At 38.1% G+C, this 18611-nt stretch overlaps 2 protein-coding genes and 1 pseudogene across 3 annotated transcripts; 2 read left to right on the top strand and 1 right to left on the bottom strand.

The window, feature by feature from the left end:
- The first annotated feature begins 7969 nt into the window (after positions 1 to 7969).
- On the top strand, positions 7970 to 9910 carry LOC137721284 (glucan endo-1,3-beta-glucosidase 8-like). The gene is made up of 2 exons (XM_068460389.2): positions 7970 to 8484; positions 8597 to 9910. Exons 1-2 carry the CDS (start codon positions 8156 to 8158, stop codon positions 9699 to 9701), a joined length of 1434 nt encoding a protein of 477 aa, XP_068316490.2. The 5' UTR covers positions 7970 to 8155; the 3' UTR covers positions 9702 to 9910.
- A 355-nt stretch (positions 9911 to 10265) lies between these two features.
- On the top strand, positions 10266 to 11810 carry LOC137719897 (glucan endo-1,3-beta-glucosidase 8 pseudogene; annotated as a pseudogene).
- A 1693-nt stretch (positions 11811 to 13503) lies between these two features.
- On the bottom strand, positions 13504 to 18011 carry LOC148699275 (uncharacterized). Of its 2 annotated transcripts, none has more exons than XM_088683917.1 (7): positions 17674 to 18011; positions 16217 to 16289; positions 15232 to 15512; positions 14755 to 14993; positions 14414 to 14632; positions 14190 to 14269; positions 13504 to 14096 (listed from the first exon to the last, which is right to left on the bottom strand). In XM_088683917.1, the coding sequence occupies exons 4-6, from the start codon at positions 14962 to 14964 to the stop codon at positions 14249 to 14251; spliced, it is 450 nt and encodes a 149-aa protein (XP_088540043.1). In that variant the 5' UTR covers positions 14965 to 14993; positions 15232 to 15512; positions 16217 to 16289; positions 17674 to 18011; the 3' UTR covers positions 13504 to 14096; positions 14190 to 14248. The 2 variants fall into 2 exon arrangements, with proteins under 2 accessions (XP_088540043.1, XP_088540071.1); XM_088683945.1 differs by having other exon boundaries at positions 15232 to 15447.
- Positions 18012 to 18611: the final 600 nt, after the last annotated feature.

Raw genomic sequence — 18611 nt, 5'->3', positions numbered from 1 at the left:
AAAACGCAAAGTTGCGTCTTCAAGAATTTGAAGCATTGGATGAGAGAAGGCTCGAAGCTTAACAACATTTCCTCAGCTTTGTCTATCAGAGGCTCCTCTTTTTCATCAATTTCTTCCTTTGGTGGATCAACCTTCGGGTCAGCTTTCTCGTCGTGCTGCGCCTCTAGACGATTGACGAGTGTACCAATCTGCAAGTCGTTTTCCTCCACGGTTCTTGTCAGACTTGCAATTGCTTCGCTCATTTGTGCCAGCTACTCTTTAATTGAAGTCGCACTAGTAGTCATGACTTGCATGGCTACGGGATACAAGCTGCTGCTTAAGTTGACATCAGAAGTCAACAGCTGGGAGTACCTATTCGGGCTTTCTTCCTTTGGCGCCCTTAACAAGGCTATGGTGATCACAAGCTCGTGCCTCGGGTGCTCTTGCTCATTTGGCAGAGTTGATGTAGGGGTGGAAAGCACGAAAGAGAAAGCTTTTACCTTGCTTTGGATTATGACGCCCAAAGTGCAACCACTTGCAGCAAGGATGTTCTAGTTCTTCGCGTTGGTTGCGGGAACAGCTTGATCATTTCTTGATGCCATATGTGTTTCTTGTGGATTTGAAGACAGAGATGAGAGGCAAAGAGGTCCCACTGGGCGTGCCAAATTTGTAAACACAAAAATTCTGTAACGAATGAAACGAGAATAAGTGTACAAAGTAGATTTGTATTGATGAATTTGTAGGGTTACAATCTCTGTTTACAATTTTCCTCTGATTCAGTCTTCAAATTTGATGTAGAAGCGTAGGTTATTGATCCAAGAGTCGCGATGACTTGATCTCGAATGAATGATTGAACGACTACTTCAAGTTTTGAGCTTGAAACAATGCTTGGATTGTCTTCACCTCAAAGTTGCAACAAAGGTGGTGTAGATGTGAGATCTAGTTGATTTAAGGGCCTTGACGACTTGATCTTGAATCAAACGTCGTTGCAAGTTTTGAGCTTGCAACAAAGTCTTGAAAGAATCAGCACAGGTGCTTGTTGATTCTTCAAGGGAGTGCTTTGGCTTTGGTTGAAAGAAAACTTCGGCTTTGGCTATGAGTTCTTCGAAGAGAGCTTTGGCAACGTATTAGTCTTCGAAGATTTGTGCAAAGGTTCTTCTGAATGTAGGATTTTCGACCCTTATGTGTGTCTTGGGACCTTGTATTTATAGACTTCCAAAGCCATGCCTTTGGATGGATTTGGCCTTGATGTCCATGGGAGAATTTAGGCATGTTTTGTGTCTTAATTTCAGCTACTTTTCCTCATATTGGCCGAAATTTATATGCCTTGTTGCCTATTTTGTGAGCTATCTTCAATACTTGCTTGTTTTATGAAGATGCTTTAGCTTTCTTTCCGGTTTTGGGAGCAATTTGGGCATGCTTGCAGATTTTAAAGGACACTTTCTCCCTTGTGCCGAATTTTGGGAAGATTGTGTACTTCCTTTGCTTGATTTGTGCCACATGTCATTGATGACTTGTCCATATGTGATGAGTCATATGTCATGTGTAGCTTTGTGATACATCATTTGCATGCAAAGAAATTTATATGGCTACACTAGAGAGAAAGGAAAGGAAAGGGATCCTCTCTGGATCTCTTCCACCAAGTCCAATCATTCGGGCCCTTGAAATTCGATCCAACGGCTAAAGTTATTATAACTTTTAAAAGGGCTACCTGTTTGTAGCCGTTGGATCAAATTTCAAGGGCCCGGATGATTGGACTTGGTGGACTTGGTGGAAGGGATTCAAAGAGGATCCCTTTTCGATAGGACAAAGGGATTGGGCATTGGGATTACCGATTAGGGTCTCTTATATAAAATATTAAAATGGGAAATGGGTTTTTTTTTTTTGTTTTTTTGTTTTTTTTGAATGAGGGAATTGGATTTTATTCTTGAAAGAGAATCACGTGGCTTTTTTTATAGATGGTCATGCGTTCATTTTAATTGTATTAGGCTCAAACGGACCGTTTTGGCTTATTCACTTTAACAAGAAAACAACCTTCTTCTTCCTTTTCCATCTACAGTCTGCACATAGAGTCGCTGCTACATATCTCCTCTCTGCCACAACTCCAGGCCTTTGGGTGGTCCTAGAAGGTCCTCGTAGCTACTTTCCGAACTTCCAGAGGGTCCTGGGACCACCCCGGTCCTTGAATGGATCCACCTCTATTCGTTTGCAAATCCTTACCGAACTAGCACCTAACCTTTCATTTTGACGAGAGCAGAGGGGCTAAACTAGCGCTCCTAGGTATGTTTTCCGGTGAAAGGAGGGGCAGCTGCCACTCCTCGCACTCATGTAGCTTCACCACTGACAGTTAGTTACTTCAACAATGTAAGAACATCCCAGTGAGTGTTTATATAGGGTTAGAAAAGTAGTTGGATATAGTTCATTCAGAGCTCTCAAGAATCTTCGAACTTTCTAAGAGAATATCTCCCAATGAGAAACTATTTCTTTCAGGCTACATATAAGGTTATATATATATATATATATATATATATATGGAAAAACATTTAAAATGTCATATAAACTTATATACAATTTTCAATTTGTCACATAAACTAAAATAAAAGGGAAGTAAAATGTTAGAATGATCAAATAAACCTAAACACAAATCATGTATGAAGCACATGTCACTAATGTTCTAAAAAGCGGCCAAAACGGCCTCCTAGGCGCTTGAGGGCAGTCTGCCGATGTGATTATCCTAAAATTGTTCAAAAAATCGGCAAGCTATTAATCAGTGTCTAGATGGCCGCCTTAGCAGGCTAGCCGGCATTGGTGGTTTTGTTATTTACCAAAAAAAGTCACTACAAAGATCTTGTGAACTGATGAGAAGAAGGAGAGAACTGTAGATAGAAGATAGAAAACTTGATACATGGACTATCTCAATTACATCCACACAACTAGCACAAAACAAAACAAGGAAAGTAGAAGTAAAGGCAATCTTAAAAAAAAATTGATTGAAAATAATACAAAGCTTACTAAATCAAAGCAGAATAATCTTGAACAAATGATATAACAATTTTCATGGTAATTTTTATATTTTTAATTGTGCTAAATAGTCACTGGGCTAGTTTCATTAAAAAAAAATAATTTTTCTTGCACTTTTTTTCTATCAATTATATTAAGTTGTACACTGAATTACATACATATTACCACAAACCTTCCATAGGCTACAAACACTGTAGTCTTTGGTGTGGCTCCGCCAGTGGATATAGCCTAATTTAGAGCTCTGAGGAATCTTTAGGGCTCTAAAAAAGAATCTCTCTCAATGAAAGGTTCTAAAAAAGAAACTACCCCAATTTATAAATGGTATTGCACTAATTTCATAATACATGAGCTTCCGATCCATTTACTCTCAAAAACCTCCCAGCCACCAAATTGTAATGGATCAACCATGAAATGATAACTCTTCATCTGATGAGGATAATGCTACTTTTGTAATGGCAGGGGCTATGTATCAGCACTTCCAAAGACGTTTAAAGGTTGTGCAAGTGAAAAATGAGCAGAAACACAGCAGTACCTCGTCACATCGACAAAGACTTAATTGAGATTGGGAAGAGAGCCATGTTTGACTTATCATGATTACTTCTCTATCCCTCCATTGTTTCCACCATGTTTCTTTTGAGTCAGGTTCCTCATGAGGCATGAGTTGTTTGACAAGATCATGGAAGGAGTCGTCAATTCCAACAATTATTTCACTCAAATGCGTGAAGAAGCAAGAAAGCTTTGATTCTTACCATATGTCAAGATAATAGCAGTATTCTGGATGCTTACATATAGAGCAATGGCCAATTCTGTTGACGAATATATTAAGGTATCAGAGACAACAACTTTAGAGTCTTGCAAAAAGTTCTATCGTGCCATCAACGCTGTGTACAGATATTTACAATTAGGGCAATGCTAAGGAGATTGAATTTCTAAACCAAATGATGTAGAACTTGATGATTGATTACCATTTAAGTGTTCATTAACGTGCTTGTTTTAAAAAGTGTTGATTAACGTGTTTTTTTTCTTATTGGTGACACGTTATTTGGTTTGCAAATTCGTTTTAAATTTTTTGTCTCTTTACCATTATCCTTACGATTAAAGTATATTTGTCATCATATCCGGCTCTAAGAGTAGCCATAGTAGGCGGCCGCCTAGGGCCCCTACTCCAAGAGGCCAATTTCTTTTTTTTTTGTGTAATATATATATATATATATATATATATATATATATATATATATATATATATATATATTACAAACTTTGTGTCTATTCAAATAAGAAGTTTATAGCCACTTAGTACTATGGTCTAGTTGACACACCCTGACTTGGAATGTCCACTAGGACTCTGAATCGAGTTGTGCTAGCCGACACTTAGAAGGTGACGAAGCCGTAAAGTATAGTGATGTGGAAAATGTAAATAAATTTAAACCTAAAAGTACCTAAAGACAAGAGTGCGCTGTGAGCGAGAATGAACTCATTTCACACGCGACGTCAGAGCATAAGTAAAGTACAGTAGTGTGGGTAAGGATCATACCCTTAGAGGTAGCCACCTATACTGAGACTTGCCACAAATCCTCGTCGATACGGACTTTCAGCAACTAAAATCTAGAGGGGCACAAAAAACAAGGGTGAGTGGGCCTGAAAATAAAGTTTTTAATAAAAACCTTTTGAAAATGTTATAACCCCTCACCGTGAAACCCGTATAATTTCCCAGAAAATAATAATACATACATATATAGAAATCTTGCTCGAGAGTAGTGAAAACCAAGTGCATGCCATGTCAAGTCTCTCAGCAATAAAATAAGTAAGCCAGGTGAAATAAATCAATGTAAAATGATATGTCAGCTGGAGTCACCTAACATGACCCATACGGCTGAACCTATAGCTCATTAACCAATTCCTGCACACGAGTCGGAACCACCTAATGTGGTATGTACGATAGGCTGTGTGTAAATAAGTACACTCAAGTGCTACGATCACGTGAAGGCTGTGCGAAGTATCGCAAGTCACCGACGAGTCGGAACCACCTAATGTGGTCTGTACGACAAGCTAGCACCTACCTTGGATCCAAGGTGAGCATGTGGTGCTGGAGGTGATCGATCACATGAAAGCTAGGCCTTAACCTTGGGCGGAGCTCTAACACCGGGATGCAAGATAATGAGTACCAAATGCATCTAGGCATAACCATATACATTACAACCACTAACATCATAATGTACTCACCTGTAGCTTACCTAGGCTCCGCAGCATCATGCAACATTATGCAAAGCTATACTAATGCATAGGCTAAAATGTAAAGCAACCATGACATGGCATTTTAAACGAAATTCCACTTAAAACCATTTCTGGGAAAAATGGAAAAACATATATACGTATATATAGAAAACCAAAAAGCCCACTCACCTGGAGTCCGTGCTACAACTCCCTAGCACAAATATCAAGGCGTCACGAACGATTGCCGCCTAGAACAATTATCAAATCATGTCTTAGAATTCATATCAATAGAATGTATAACTTACATGTCCTAATTGGGAAGATCCGTACATTGGATTCTTGATCCATAAGTTTCTAATATCCTCAAATATTACGTGTTATAACGTATCAACGTTTGGTGACGATCCAACGGTCGGATCGTCGATTCATGCACCTTAATCAAACTAGATTCACAGTACTCAAACCACATCATATAGATATCAAATCTGAGATCAGGATATCAATTTAGTGTAAAATAGCATCAGCTGCCCATTGGCCACGCACCACCGTCGATGGCGGTCAGTCGCCCTGTCTCGCCGGAAAATTCAACTATTTCTAAAACTTCTCAAACTTTATAGAAATGAAGATCTCAGTGAGTGGAGCAATTTTCATACATGTGACTAAGGCCAATTTGGCCGAGAACCACCTCAAATTCCTCTCGATTTGTCGGAAACCCTATAAAGGGTGACTCTTGATTCGTCCTCAAATCGACTCCGACGCTCCAACCAATGATAGGGCATTGTTTCTAGGCTCAAGGGAGTATATTGGTGGTGGCAATTGAGAGAAATCATTGCAGAAATGGCGGATTGCCACTAAGAACACCACGGTGCCGCCGGTGCTCTTGCCACAAGGCCAAGACCAAATCTTGTCCAATTTGTGCAGAAAATCGAAGAGGAATGATTAATGAGAAGTTCCCAAGTAGTGGGTCGGTGCAATTCGCTGGAATTTGACGAGAGAAAGCACCGGATTTCATACACTTCCGCCGAGTTGGGTACGAGTCATGGTGAACCCAGCGGTTCTCCTCCTCCTCTTCTTTCCTTTCTCTCGTTTCCCTCTTCCCTAATTGGTCACCCTCACATCTCTCCTCTTCTAATTTGTCTCACCTCTCCTTCCTTTTTCTCCTTTATCCTCCATCTCCATCTCCACCGCCCAACTTTCTTCCTTTTAATTTGGGCCACACCTGTGGCCTTCTTGATTTGGCTCCAAAAATCTGGAGCATTCTAGAAAATAAGCAATTTACTAAAATGCCCTTGGCTTTAAAGATTAATATCTCCTTCGTTATAACTCCAAATTGCGTTATGTTTGAGCCCACACATCCGTATTGACGAGTACTACGAGGATACGCCTAGAAAATGAACCTTACGTGACATGACATGGCAGTCAACAAAAGTCAACGCTTTGTCTCGAATGACATCTTTGTAAATTCACTTTTTAAAATTATAAAAATTATAATAATTGGGGATGGGTCGTTACACTAGTTGTATTCCTCTTCACTTATAAGCGAGAGGTCTTAGTTTCAATTCTCGCCAAAGGCGAATTTGAACCACATTATTGCTAGCCCACCCCCTCTCATTTGTGTAGATAATATCGTTTATTAAAAAAAAATATATATAATTTACAAACTATGAATCTTTGTTTAAGTACAATAGCGTTTAAGTACAATGGCCAATTAGGCTGAGCAGCTAAACCCAATACTTGTAATATTTATTTTTTTTATTATAATTAATTGAATAAAAACAGCAAACTTGTTTTGTATGTGAAAGTTGAAACGTCAAGCAACTCAAGCATGTTCTTATTTACTTGAAAAACCAACCTATTTAAATTTTTTGTGGCACTCCCCAAATTGGTAGCCACTAAACGCTAAACAGCTAAACCCCTTCGGCCTTTGTCGCATTCCCCAAACAAACATCAAATCCTTAACACACTTGTTTACTGTAATCGGTTCCCTTCTCAAATAGACAAAACTCTCAAATTCTCAATTTTAGACTCTTGACTACAAATTCATGCGGTTCAATTCAGTTTTCCGATTCGGCAATTTTTTATGCCCACCCCTACTTCTAACAGTGGTAGCTGCTGGTGGTCACAATGTTTTCAAGGGATAAAATGTGTGTCGGATAAATAATGTCACTTTGAAAAGTAATGACAATATTATAGGAATTGAAAATATTTATTAAAAGCTCAACTCTGATTTTTATGAAAGAAACTTTTAAAAGCAACCTATAGGCCGCTTTTAAAAGTTGCAGGATATTTTATTTTAATCAAGTACTTTTATTTTTTTAATTTTAAAGTGAAGTTGCTTTTGGTGTAAAAAGACAAATACCAAACGGATCTTAAACTAATACCTAGTTAACCACGACTGTTTTTTACTGTCGATTGCTTATATTTTTGTACTAGTCGCCCAATGATTAAAGAAATTTTGTTGTAATATGTATGATACAATAATAGTGAAGTATAAAAGAAATAAAACAAATTCTTCCTGTGTTTGCAACTTTCTAAGAAAAACAGCTAAATTTAAGAGCTAGTTTTAAGGCAGATCTTATTACATGTAGAGCTGTGAATTGTAGAAAATGTAAAAACCCTAAATTAGAAAAAGAAAATAGTTGAGAAGAGTTGACACCTTGTATGGCTCTTGTATACCATCCAACTAAAATTGGACTTTTCTATTCGCTTCCATTGGTTGTTTTACAAAAGAGAGGCACAGCCTTTGCCAAAACCCATGTCATGCACGTATGTACCTAACTCTATTGCGGCCATCCGTATATTTAAACTCTTCCTTCAGCCCCAAGAAACTTCCCCGTCCCCCAATTAATAAACCTAGGCCCTGTAGCCTAGATAACACAATAACCCCCTCATTGGCTGGCTATCTTCACAATAGTCCAACATATTGGAGCCTGTGCAAGCCATGGCACGAGCCGTGTTTCTCGTATGGGTCTTGTCGGTAATTTTGGCCACAACCAACCTTGCACAAGGTTTAGGTGTCAACTGGGGTGCAATGGCGTCGCACCAGTTGCCTCCTAAAAATGTTGTTCAGATGCTCAAAGACAATGGGATCAAGAAAGTGAAGCTTTTCGATGCGGAACCTTCGACCTTGAACGCATTGGCCGGGTCAGGTATTCAGGTCATGGTTGGAATCCCCAATGAGAAATTGGAAAAGCTTGCTGATAGTTACTCAGAGGCACAACAATGGGTGAAAGAGAACGTTACCAAATGGCTTGGCAGCGTTAGTATCAGGTTTGGATTAATTTTCTTTTCCTTAATTTGTATATATAATTAGGTTGTAATACATTGATATGGTCGGAAGTTTAATTTACATATTTTTGTTGTGTTTAACTTTAATTTGCAGTTATGTGGCTGTTGGTAATGAGCCATACTTGACGAGTTACAACGGTACCTACGTTAAGACTACTTACCCTGCATTGAAAAACATTCAAAAGGCCATACGTGAATCAGGAGCTGGGGACAAAGTCAAAGCCACAGTGCCCTTCAATGCTGATGTTTACGAATCGTCATCAAGCAAACCATCAGACGGGCGTTTTCGAAAGGATATTAAGAACAATATGGTCGAGATACTTCGCCACCTTCGCGACAATAAGTCCCCTTTTGTCGTAAACATCTACCCCTTCCTCAGTCTCTACCAGAGCTCCGATTTCCCCAAAGAATTTGCTTTCTTTGAAGGTGGTAGCAAGCCAGTGAGCGACAACAACATTGAGTACAAAAACGTGTTTGATGCAAATTGTGATACGCTGATTAATGCACTGAAGAAAGAAGGTTTTGGTAACATGGAAATCATAATTGGGGAAGCCGGATGGCCTACCGATGGTGACAAGAATGCCAATATAAAAAATGCCAAGAAATTTTATGATGGCCTTCTCAAGAAACTTGGCAAGGAGGAGGGCACCCCTCTTAGGAAGGAAAAACTAGAAGTCTACTTGTTTGGCCTTTTCGACGAAGACCAAAAAAGTATTGCTCCTGGAGACTTTGAACGTCACTGGGGTATTTTCCGATATGATGGGCAGCCAAAGTTCCCCATGGACCTCAGCGGAAAAGGAAACGGAAATCAAATGCTGAAAGCCGTAAAAGGAGTTGAATACTTGGAGAAGCAGTGGTGCGTGTTGAACAGCGACGTTAAGAACATGAGCCAAACCGATGCGGAACTCAACTACGCATGCGCTGGGTCTGATTGCACAAGCTTGGGGACTGGAAGGTCATGCGATTTGGATCAACATGGCAAAGTCTCTTATGCTTTCAACTCCTACTTCCAAAACAGAGACCAAGATGTTCGAACATGTAACTTTAATGGGATGGCAACCATCACGAAAAACAATCCCTCAGTAGGAGATTGCCTCTTTCCAGTTCAGATTGTCAACACCGGAGCGCCGAGGCATGGTGCAGTTGGTGTGGCTTATGCATTCAGCATCTTTGTAGGACTGTTGTGGATGATGATATGAGCTTCTTCACATTAATATTGATGTAAGCTAGTTAGACATACATGCAATGACTAATACATACATATAAAGGAATTAATTAGCCAGCCAATATAATACAATTAAGATATGAAAAATATTTCTGCAATACAACATTAATGTTTTACTAATTACATAAAATTAATAATTAACTGTATATGCATTGTGATTAATCAAGTTTAACTATCCTTGTATGATACTTGTATTAGATAATTATGGTATTCTAGCTAAATTTTGAACTTACCCTAGCTAGTAGCTAGTTTCAAGGCTCGTTTCTCTACAGCCTTGAACACTGGAAATATGTCCGTAGGATGTAGAATGATTTAGACAACGAAAAAAATGATATGAGGAAAGTAGACACTAATAGAAAAGAGCCAGCTAAATTTAGAAATCAGTTGGTTAATTAGCCTGGTAACAAACCTTTTGAGCGCTTCCACTGGTTTAATTAAACTTTTCTTCTTAAACTCCATTAATTCCAGAATTAAAGAGTGCTCACAATTCAAAAGAAGCGTGGCCATCTCGATTGGTGGCTAGCTAGATAAGAGCTAAATGTTTCTTGTGTGGTTGTTGTGTTCCGTAATGCTGGTAATCTGGGTAGACCTGGACCTTGTACAAGGTTTAGGTGTGAACTGAGGGCATATGTCGTCGCACCCTTTGCCTCCCAACAACATTGTTAAAGATGCTTAAGGACAACGGGATCAAGAAACTGAAGCTTTTCGATGTGGATCCTAAGACCATGAAAACCTTGTCCAGCACTGGTATTGATGTCATGGTCGGAATTCCCAATGAAAAATTGAACAAACTTGCTCATGATTACGCAACTGCCCGAAAATGGGTCAAACAGAATGTCACTGCATATCTTCATAATGGGCGAGTCACCATCCGGTATGCATGTGTGTGTTTATGTCCAAAATGTTTGTCTTCCGATTCAATATTAGTGAAGCTGACTGACTCAATCCATCTTTTGTTTAAAACAAAATTTCACAGCTATGTGGCTGTCGGGAACAAGCCATTCTTAACAAGTTACAACGGTACTTATGTTAAAAATGTATACCCGTAAGTGAAAAACGTCCAAAAGGCCCTAGCTGAAGCTGGCGTCGGAGGAAACATCAAATGCGTGGTGCCCTTCAATGCTGATGTATACGAATCTCCACTCAACAAACCATCAGACGGGCGTTTCCGAAAGGACATTCCAAAACAAATGTCGAAAATACTAGAGTTTCTTCGTACGCATAGCGTGCCATTTGTTGTCAACATTTATCCCTTCCTTAGTCTCTCCGGAAGCTCTGGCTTCCCAAAAGAATTTGCTTTCTTTGATGGTGGTGGCAAGACGGTTAGAGACAACGGTGCCCCGTACAACAATGTGTTTGATGCAAATTATGATACACTTCTTTGGGCGCTTAAGAAGGCAGGCGTCCCGAACTTGGATATTGTAATTGGGGAAGTAGGATGGCCTACTGATGGCCACAACTACGGGAGTAAGAAATTGGCCAAGAAGTTTTACGATGGCCTCCAAAAAAATTGGCAAGTCAAGTGGGAACCCCTCTTAGGAAAGGCTACTTGGAAGTGTACCTATTTGGGCTCTTTAACGAGGATCAGAAAAGTGTTGCTCCGGGGGACTTTGAACGCCATTGGGGAGTATTTAGCTACGATGGCAAGCCTAAATTTCCCATGGACCTCTCCGGCCAAGAGTCTGGACATCAGATGCTAAAAGGCGTAGAGGGATTGAAATACTTGCAGAAGCAGTGGTGTGTGTTGAATAGCGATGTTAGGAACTTGAGCTGTGCACTAGCGGAATTCAATTACGCATGCTCTCGGGCAGATTGCACAAGCTTGGGAGGGAAGAGGTCGTGTGACTTGGAAATGCATGATAGAATCTCTTATGCTTTCGATGAGTTCTACCAAGACGGAGACCAAGATGTACGGAAATGTGATTTCAGCGGCACGGGAAAGAAGGTAACACGCGATCCCTCTCAAGGAGATTGTCTATTCCGTATACAGATTGATTTATTATGTGTTGCCGGACGGAGGCACGCCTTAGGTTATGCATCTACATCACTGTTTTTCATCATTGCCTTCTTCACATTATTCTAACTTTCTTTTATTTATTCGTTTATACAAGCAACAATGAGGAAGAAAGGAATTTTTGTTTTCCTTTTGAAATTTAATCCTTTTGCACAATCCTCAATCAGAGGGCCGGCCAGCAGCACCGAATGCGACAGCCATTTATAGGCTTCGAATCAAGTTGTTAGAGAGGCGTTGAGAGTGCGATTTTCAGAGGGTTACAATTTTCCAAATACTTTTTACAGCAAATTGTGCTTTTTCTGGTTTTTATCAATGTTTTTGTATTGTTTTCATTACAGTTTCATCCATGATCAAAATCTTCTCCAACTAGTTACCATCACATTATATTCAAACTACAAAAAATAGCAATGAACTGTCAAAGACATCTCTTGAGCTTAAAAATGTTAGGTGTAACTTCACTGACAAGTGACAACTAATAAATAGGAAGCAATAAAACCATCTCCGTATGTTGACAACCTTCAACAGTGCAACAGTAACATGCACGCTCGCAATTTCAATTCATCGACACTAGTACAAAAAAGGGGCTTTTAGATCAGGTCCAAAAATGTAGAGTGTTTTTAGGAGTGAGTCCAGTTATCTAATTATATGTTTTTATTTCTTTTATACTCATTTTATATTTTCTAAAAATATTAAAAATCAATTAAAATCTTCTAATATTATGCATTTTCCAACTCCAAAAGAATATATTTAATATCTTACAACAAAAATACTAATATACTAGCATAAATTTATCTACAAAACATTCTACCCTAACTCAAGTAACAAATATATGAATGTATATAATACCTATACGTGAGATATGAAACGTAATTAAAATGTATAAAAAACATAACATACCTGCAAGTAAGACACATTAATCTGTGACAGGTTGATTATAAAAAAAGAATCTGTCATATAGGTAGATAAATATAATTAACCTATGATATAGGTTGATTATAAAAATTAAAAATAAAATCTATAAATGGGGTTTAAAGTAGGAGGAAAAACGAGAAATAACCAAAAGATAAATAAAAAGAAATAAGCAAAGAGATAATTGGGAAGAAATTTGATTTTTATAATAAATCTTATCATTGAACATATAACTATTGATAATTAAATAATTAAATATAACAAATTGGACTTATTTTAATAAACTGGACTATTCCTACTATTGGCTCAAAAAATTGGACTTATATCAAGTTTCCCCTACAAAAAACACTTTGCGTGACGTAGGTCCTTCGTCGCGCAAAGTCAAAAAACGTTGCGTAAAAATTTGCTGGACGAACCTTCGTCGTGCGCCAAGCGTTGCACCAAGCCTGTGAAAGAAGGGTTTGCGCGATGAAGAAATAACCTACGTCACGCAAAGTGGGCTTGCGTGACGTAGGGTTATGAGTCACGCAAAGACACTTTGAGTGACTCACGTCCCTATGTCATGCAAACCCACTTTGCGTGACGCACGCCCCTACGTCACGCAAAGTGTCTTTGTGCGACGCACAACCCTACGTCATGCAAACCCACTTTGCGTGACGTAGGTTATTTCTTCGTCGCGCAAACCCTACTATCACAGGCTTGGTGCGACGCATTTCCCTACATCACGCAAAGACACCTTGCATGACCTATGGAACTTCTTCGTCGTGCAAACTCTTTTTTTTTTTTTTTTTGACAAAAATATTTTTTATTTAATTTTTATAAATATTGTAATTCAATTCTAAACAATAAATAATAAACCAAGAAAAAGTATTTAATTATAAACTATATGAAAATGTACATACAAGATGTCCGAACAAAAAAAGAAAAAACTACAATAAGTAGTCTTCTAGGTTTGATACATCAGACTATTGGATATCAGCTGGGCAAAGTGGCTGGGACGTCAAAGGTGGAGCAAGATCAGGGGCTAGCAGCTGGATTTGGAGATCGAACATTGCTAAGGCCTGTACAATCATACTCATGTGGTCGCCCTGGCCCTCATCTCGACCCTCATCTACTAGTTCTCAGCCTTTATCTGCTCGCTCTGGGCCCTTATTTGCTCACTCTGGGCCTTTATCTACTCGTCCTGGGTTGCAAGCTGACCTTTTAGGTTTGTCACTTCCTCTTTTAAGGCATTGACCTCTCCTATGGTTGATTTGGAAGAGGAGGCACCCGTCTCACGAACCCGCACCTTTTCCATACCCCGAACAAACTTGCCATGACGACAACTGTACTTCTGATCCAGGACCTCAATCATGATCTGAAAACCTACCTCCTCGGGTACAGTGACGTCCTCGATCGGGATCTCCAGAGAAGCTGCGATGTTGCCTCTTGGAGAACAACATCACCCTGTAATAATAAAGAAAAAACATATAATGTTTAATAACAAAAGATAAATAATATTTGAACGATTCATAAATATAAGAATTTACATATACTTACATGAAGCTGCTTAGTGGTTCATTGCCGGGTCAAACGTAAACGTCCTTGAACAGGTCGATCTATGGGAACTTAGAACCCTCCTGAAGAAAAAAAAAAACATTAAGAAAATTTTACTAAACACACACTATACATGTTAGTGCGAATATTTGAAAGAAATTATTTTAAAAAGCTTAAAAAAATAAGTAAAACAGTAATGAATTATTATTAAAATATTATGTACATACCATAAATTTTGGGTCCATGAAATGGTTGCAGAGCCATTCCCAATCCTCCAGTCTGTCCTCCAACTCGGATGGGCAACCTTCTAGGCAAGCAGTCTGTGGATCACCAAATTTCTTAAAATACGCATGAAGATCGCTCTTCCAATTTTTGTACCGGTTTGTGAAGGTCTCGTCTAAGTAGGTGATGACCTCAGGGGATATGTCCTTAAAATCAAAATTGACCTACAAATAAAACAGCAAAACAATCGTAAGAAATTTAATAATATTAAGATAATATACTTTAGTTTATAATATTTGTAAAAATAATTAAAAAATGATAAAAGGATAAAAATTAATATACTAACCGACAACTTGTCTCGCACCAATATCTTCGTCTCCTGGGGAATTTTTGCCCAAGTCTCCCACTGCATAGGACAACAATCCCGAATAACACAACCACAACTAGTAACGATGATGCTATGTTGCTGTGAGGTAGCCGCCCCACGATGTCGCGAGTCATACGCATTCTTGATCAAGGAGGCGGACAGACATACATTTTGTGCCGTCTTCAGCATTCAATTAGGCCCCCTAGTGGTTTTTTTAGCTGCCCAAAAAAACTTAAATGGTGAAAACCCTAATCTTAAATTTCTACAAAAAATTCTACAAAACCTCCCCTAATAGTTCATCATTTCCCAAAACCTTAAAAAAAAAAAAAGTAAAATAACAGTAATTCACAACCTACAACACATTTTCACAATCTAGCAAATTTTCACGATCATAAAAATAATAGTTTTAAAATGAAAAAAAAAAAATGCAACGTGGTGAGAATTAGAAAAAACTACCTGGCTGGGAGCCCCCACCCTCGACTCTGGATAATGAGGAAGTGTGAACAGAAGGCTCCGAATCACGGCGGTGCCGGTGAGGCCGCTATGCACTGAGCGACTGAACCGACACTGATGGCGTCAATGATACGGGCACCTGGGACACCGTAGCAGTAGTCTCAGTAAGGGGTGTAGGCTCCCAAATCAATGGAGCACTCACGGTTGGAGCAGTAGATGCTGATAATGCAGGAGGCGCATTAGTCACACTTCTACGACGAGTGATTAACTGCGACATCTATACACTTTTTGAACCATAAAAATATAACATTAGAAACTAATCCTTTCTTGCATTTGAAACTAGAAGAAAAAAGAAAAGAAAACTAAACAAATAAACCATGTGTGAAAAAAACAAAGAAAACTAAACAAACATTAACAGAAGATTAAAAAGTGTAATGAATCCAAGACAGCAGGATTGATTAAAAAGAGTCAAACCTAAACCAAGAGACCTATCCTAATCTGTCAAACCTCCAACCCAACTTTCTATTTGTTAGTCTATATGTACATTTTGTTTATGTGTGTGTTTGAGAGACAGAGGAGAGAGATGGTGGTGTTGCTTCCTGCAATTTAAAAATACAATATACACAAAAAAAGCCAGATATGTTTTGATAGGTTAAAATTTCTAAATGAAACTAACATACGTATTCTCCTTTGGGTAGGAATACGGGATTGAACAATCAAAGTTGCCACTTAGAAAAAACATATAGCACACTATAGATAAAGTAGAACCCATACGCAATGGCCTCGGAAGTGCATATAAAATCTTCGTTTAATGATAATTTCCCAATCTACATATCTAGAAACTATCATAAACTTGACCTTTTCTGTCGGCTCCCGCTAGAGCATTGCTTATCTGTTAATATATATGATATAATATACCATATAGGGAATGCTCATCTGAGCCATATACCATGTGACCTCAGACATGGATGCTCTTATACAATTTTACCTTTGAATTAGAGATTTGTCTGTTGTACGCTTGTTTAATATTGAATTTGCATAAAATTAGCCTTTCAACGTATCTGCAAAAACAAAACACAAACAAAAAGCAAATCGTAACTTGTTCTTAGAGATTTTGACAAAACAAACTATAAAACAAAAGAATATAAGGTGGTACTAGGCTTTCCAGATTTGAGCTTCTCTTTTCCACGACTCCATCCAAAATTATACCTAATACATGGCGGCTAAGAAGAAGATAAATTGATGTTTTCTGGTGGCTTAAGAGAAATCAAAACATTCAAGTTCCTTCTTCACTTCTTCAGGGAGATTGGCTAATCTAATAAACGAAACCAAGACTCTCATGACCACTGCTATATCAAACTATCTTCCTAAATTATATGAATTGCAGTTAAAATGAACATAAAAATCCTCTTTAGAAGGTTATTGGAATTTCAAAAATGCAATGTGTTATGTATGAATCAGTTAACATAAAACCCAAACACGATAACAACAATAGTAACACAAATACAACGATTTAAATTCCCCAAAATCATATGTATCTGCCTTTGGTTGTGGCTTTATTTATTGAAACTACCAAATTGCACAATGCAGTTATCATAAACGGACATTTGGAAACAGGAAATATAACATGACACGAGATAAATTAGAACAAAACACAGCTCCCTTTATTTACTCATAATGTATGTATTGAGTACTTCCCCTACACAAATTGAGAAAGCAAATGCTGGTTATAAGAAACATCCTAGAAGCTTAAATAAAATGATATTTCATAAACTGAGAACCACATAATCTAATCAGTGAGTACTGAAAACTAAACATTCAGGTAATCCCCAAAATTTGGCAAGAGCCCACATTAATTGGTCCCAAACCCAATGAAGCTCAAGCACTAAAACCTAATCCAATCTGATACCCCAAACTAAACAAAACCCATCTCATAAAATCAAAGATATTGATAAATTAATCAGTAACCAAACCAACATTTGTGTCAGGTGAACTAAATTCAATAAATTAATTAAATTATTAGACGATATAGGGTGACTGATGCTACATATGACTTATGCAGCATTAGTGGGGTGACTTATGCAGCATCAGTAGGGTGACTTATGCAGCATCAGTCACCCCATATCGTCTAATATAAATCAAGTCATCCTTAACATAATGATTGGTCACACAAATAACAATAAACATTTGAGCACAAAATTCGATTCAAAATAATAATGAAAAAAATCCCAGGCACAAATTCGAATCAAAAGGGAAGGGGACTAAACAAGGGTGTGCAGGTGGTGGTAAATGGGGACAAGTCGTTCCTCCTTTAATTAAATTTTTTTTTCAATCACAAAATGAAACAACTTTGGGCTCTCTGGTTTTCAAAGTACTCAGAAATCAACATGCAATTTGACCCTAAACCCTAAGTAACAAAACCCATCGAAAATCAAAAACCCTTACCTTGATTTTGGGACTTGATTGGCATCAGCTTTAAGATTCGCGTGACTGTCCGTCGTTTAGAACAAGAGGAAAAAGAGAGGTCTATGGAAAAGAGAGAGGGAAGACAGGTCTGGGTTCAAGATTTGGGGATTAAGGTTGCAAAGAGGAGAGAGAGGTATACGGGAAAGAGAAAGGGAGAGATAAGCGAGAGGGCAGATAGAGGTCTATGGGAAAGATAGAGGAGATGCAAGACTATGGAAAGAGAAAGGTGTACAGGAAAGAAAGAGGAGATGAAGGTCTATGGGAAAAAAAGAGCGAGAGGGAAAAGAGAGGTCTACGGGGTTCAAGGTTGCGAAACTTGGAAAATTGAAAAAAAGGCCTACTTTTCACTATTGCACTGCCAAAATTATCAACTGGCGCGACGTAGGTATACAATTTGATGTCGCACAAAGTGGTTTTGCGCGATGAGTACATCAAAGCGTCGCGCGAGGTTTTTTTTTTTAAAAAAAAATTATTAAAAAAATTACTAAAAATGTGACTTTACCCTTTCAAGTTCAATTTTTTTTTTTTTTTTTTTTACATAAACCCCACAATAATATATTTTTCTAACAAAAACCCATAATAATTTTTTTTTACATATATATCATTCATTTTCTTAAATGTTATAAGTACAAAATAAATAAATTGAAATCTACTTAGTAAATATATATACCTTTGAACTTGATGGGAAACGCATTGTACGAAACTAGTTTCAATGATCCAACAGTCAAACTTGTTTGTATATGCTTCAAGATCGTATATGTTAAAAATCCCAAAAAACAAACATGTAGAGATCAAGTAACGGGACAAAAAATTTCGACGGTTATAAACAAAAAATCATGATTTAACGGTATTTTTTACTTCGATTTTGATGATTTTTTACAGCTACACTCCTGGATCCTATATGAATACAATGAACT

This window comes from Pyrus communis, chromosome 1, assembly GCF_041283825.1.
Source record: "Pyrus communis isolate YQ-2024b chromosome 1, ASM4128382v1, whole genome shotgun sequence".
NCBI classification, from domain to species: domain Eukaryota; kingdom Viridiplantae; phylum Streptophyta; class Magnoliopsida; order Rosales; family Rosaceae; genus Pyrus; species Pyrus communis.
This window is presented reverse-complemented; position numbering and strand designations above follow the sequence as displayed.

Bases quoted from the DNA above. Each gene is read 5' to 3' on its own strand.
- LOC148699275 (XM_088683917.1), bottom strand. From the start codon at position 14,964: ATGCTGAAGACGGCACAAAATGTATGTCTGTCCGCCTCCTTGATCAAG. The intron at 14,633-14,754 runs GTTAGTATATTA...TTTTATTTGTAG, and splicing joins TGGTGCGAGACAAGTTGTCG to GTCAATTTTGATTTTAAGGA. The intron at 14,270-14,413 runs GTATGTACATAA...TTTTTTCTTCAG, and splicing joins TCATGGACCCAAAATTTATG to GAGGGTTCTAAGTTCCCATA.
- LOC137721284 (XM_068460389.2), top strand. From the start codon at position 8,156: ATGGCACGAGCCGTGTTTCTCGTATGGGTCTTGTCGGTAATTTTGGCC. The intron at 8,485-8,596 runs GTTTGGATTAAT...TTTAATTTGCAG, and splicing joins CTTGGCAGCGTTAGTATCAG to TTATGTGGCTGTTGGTAATG.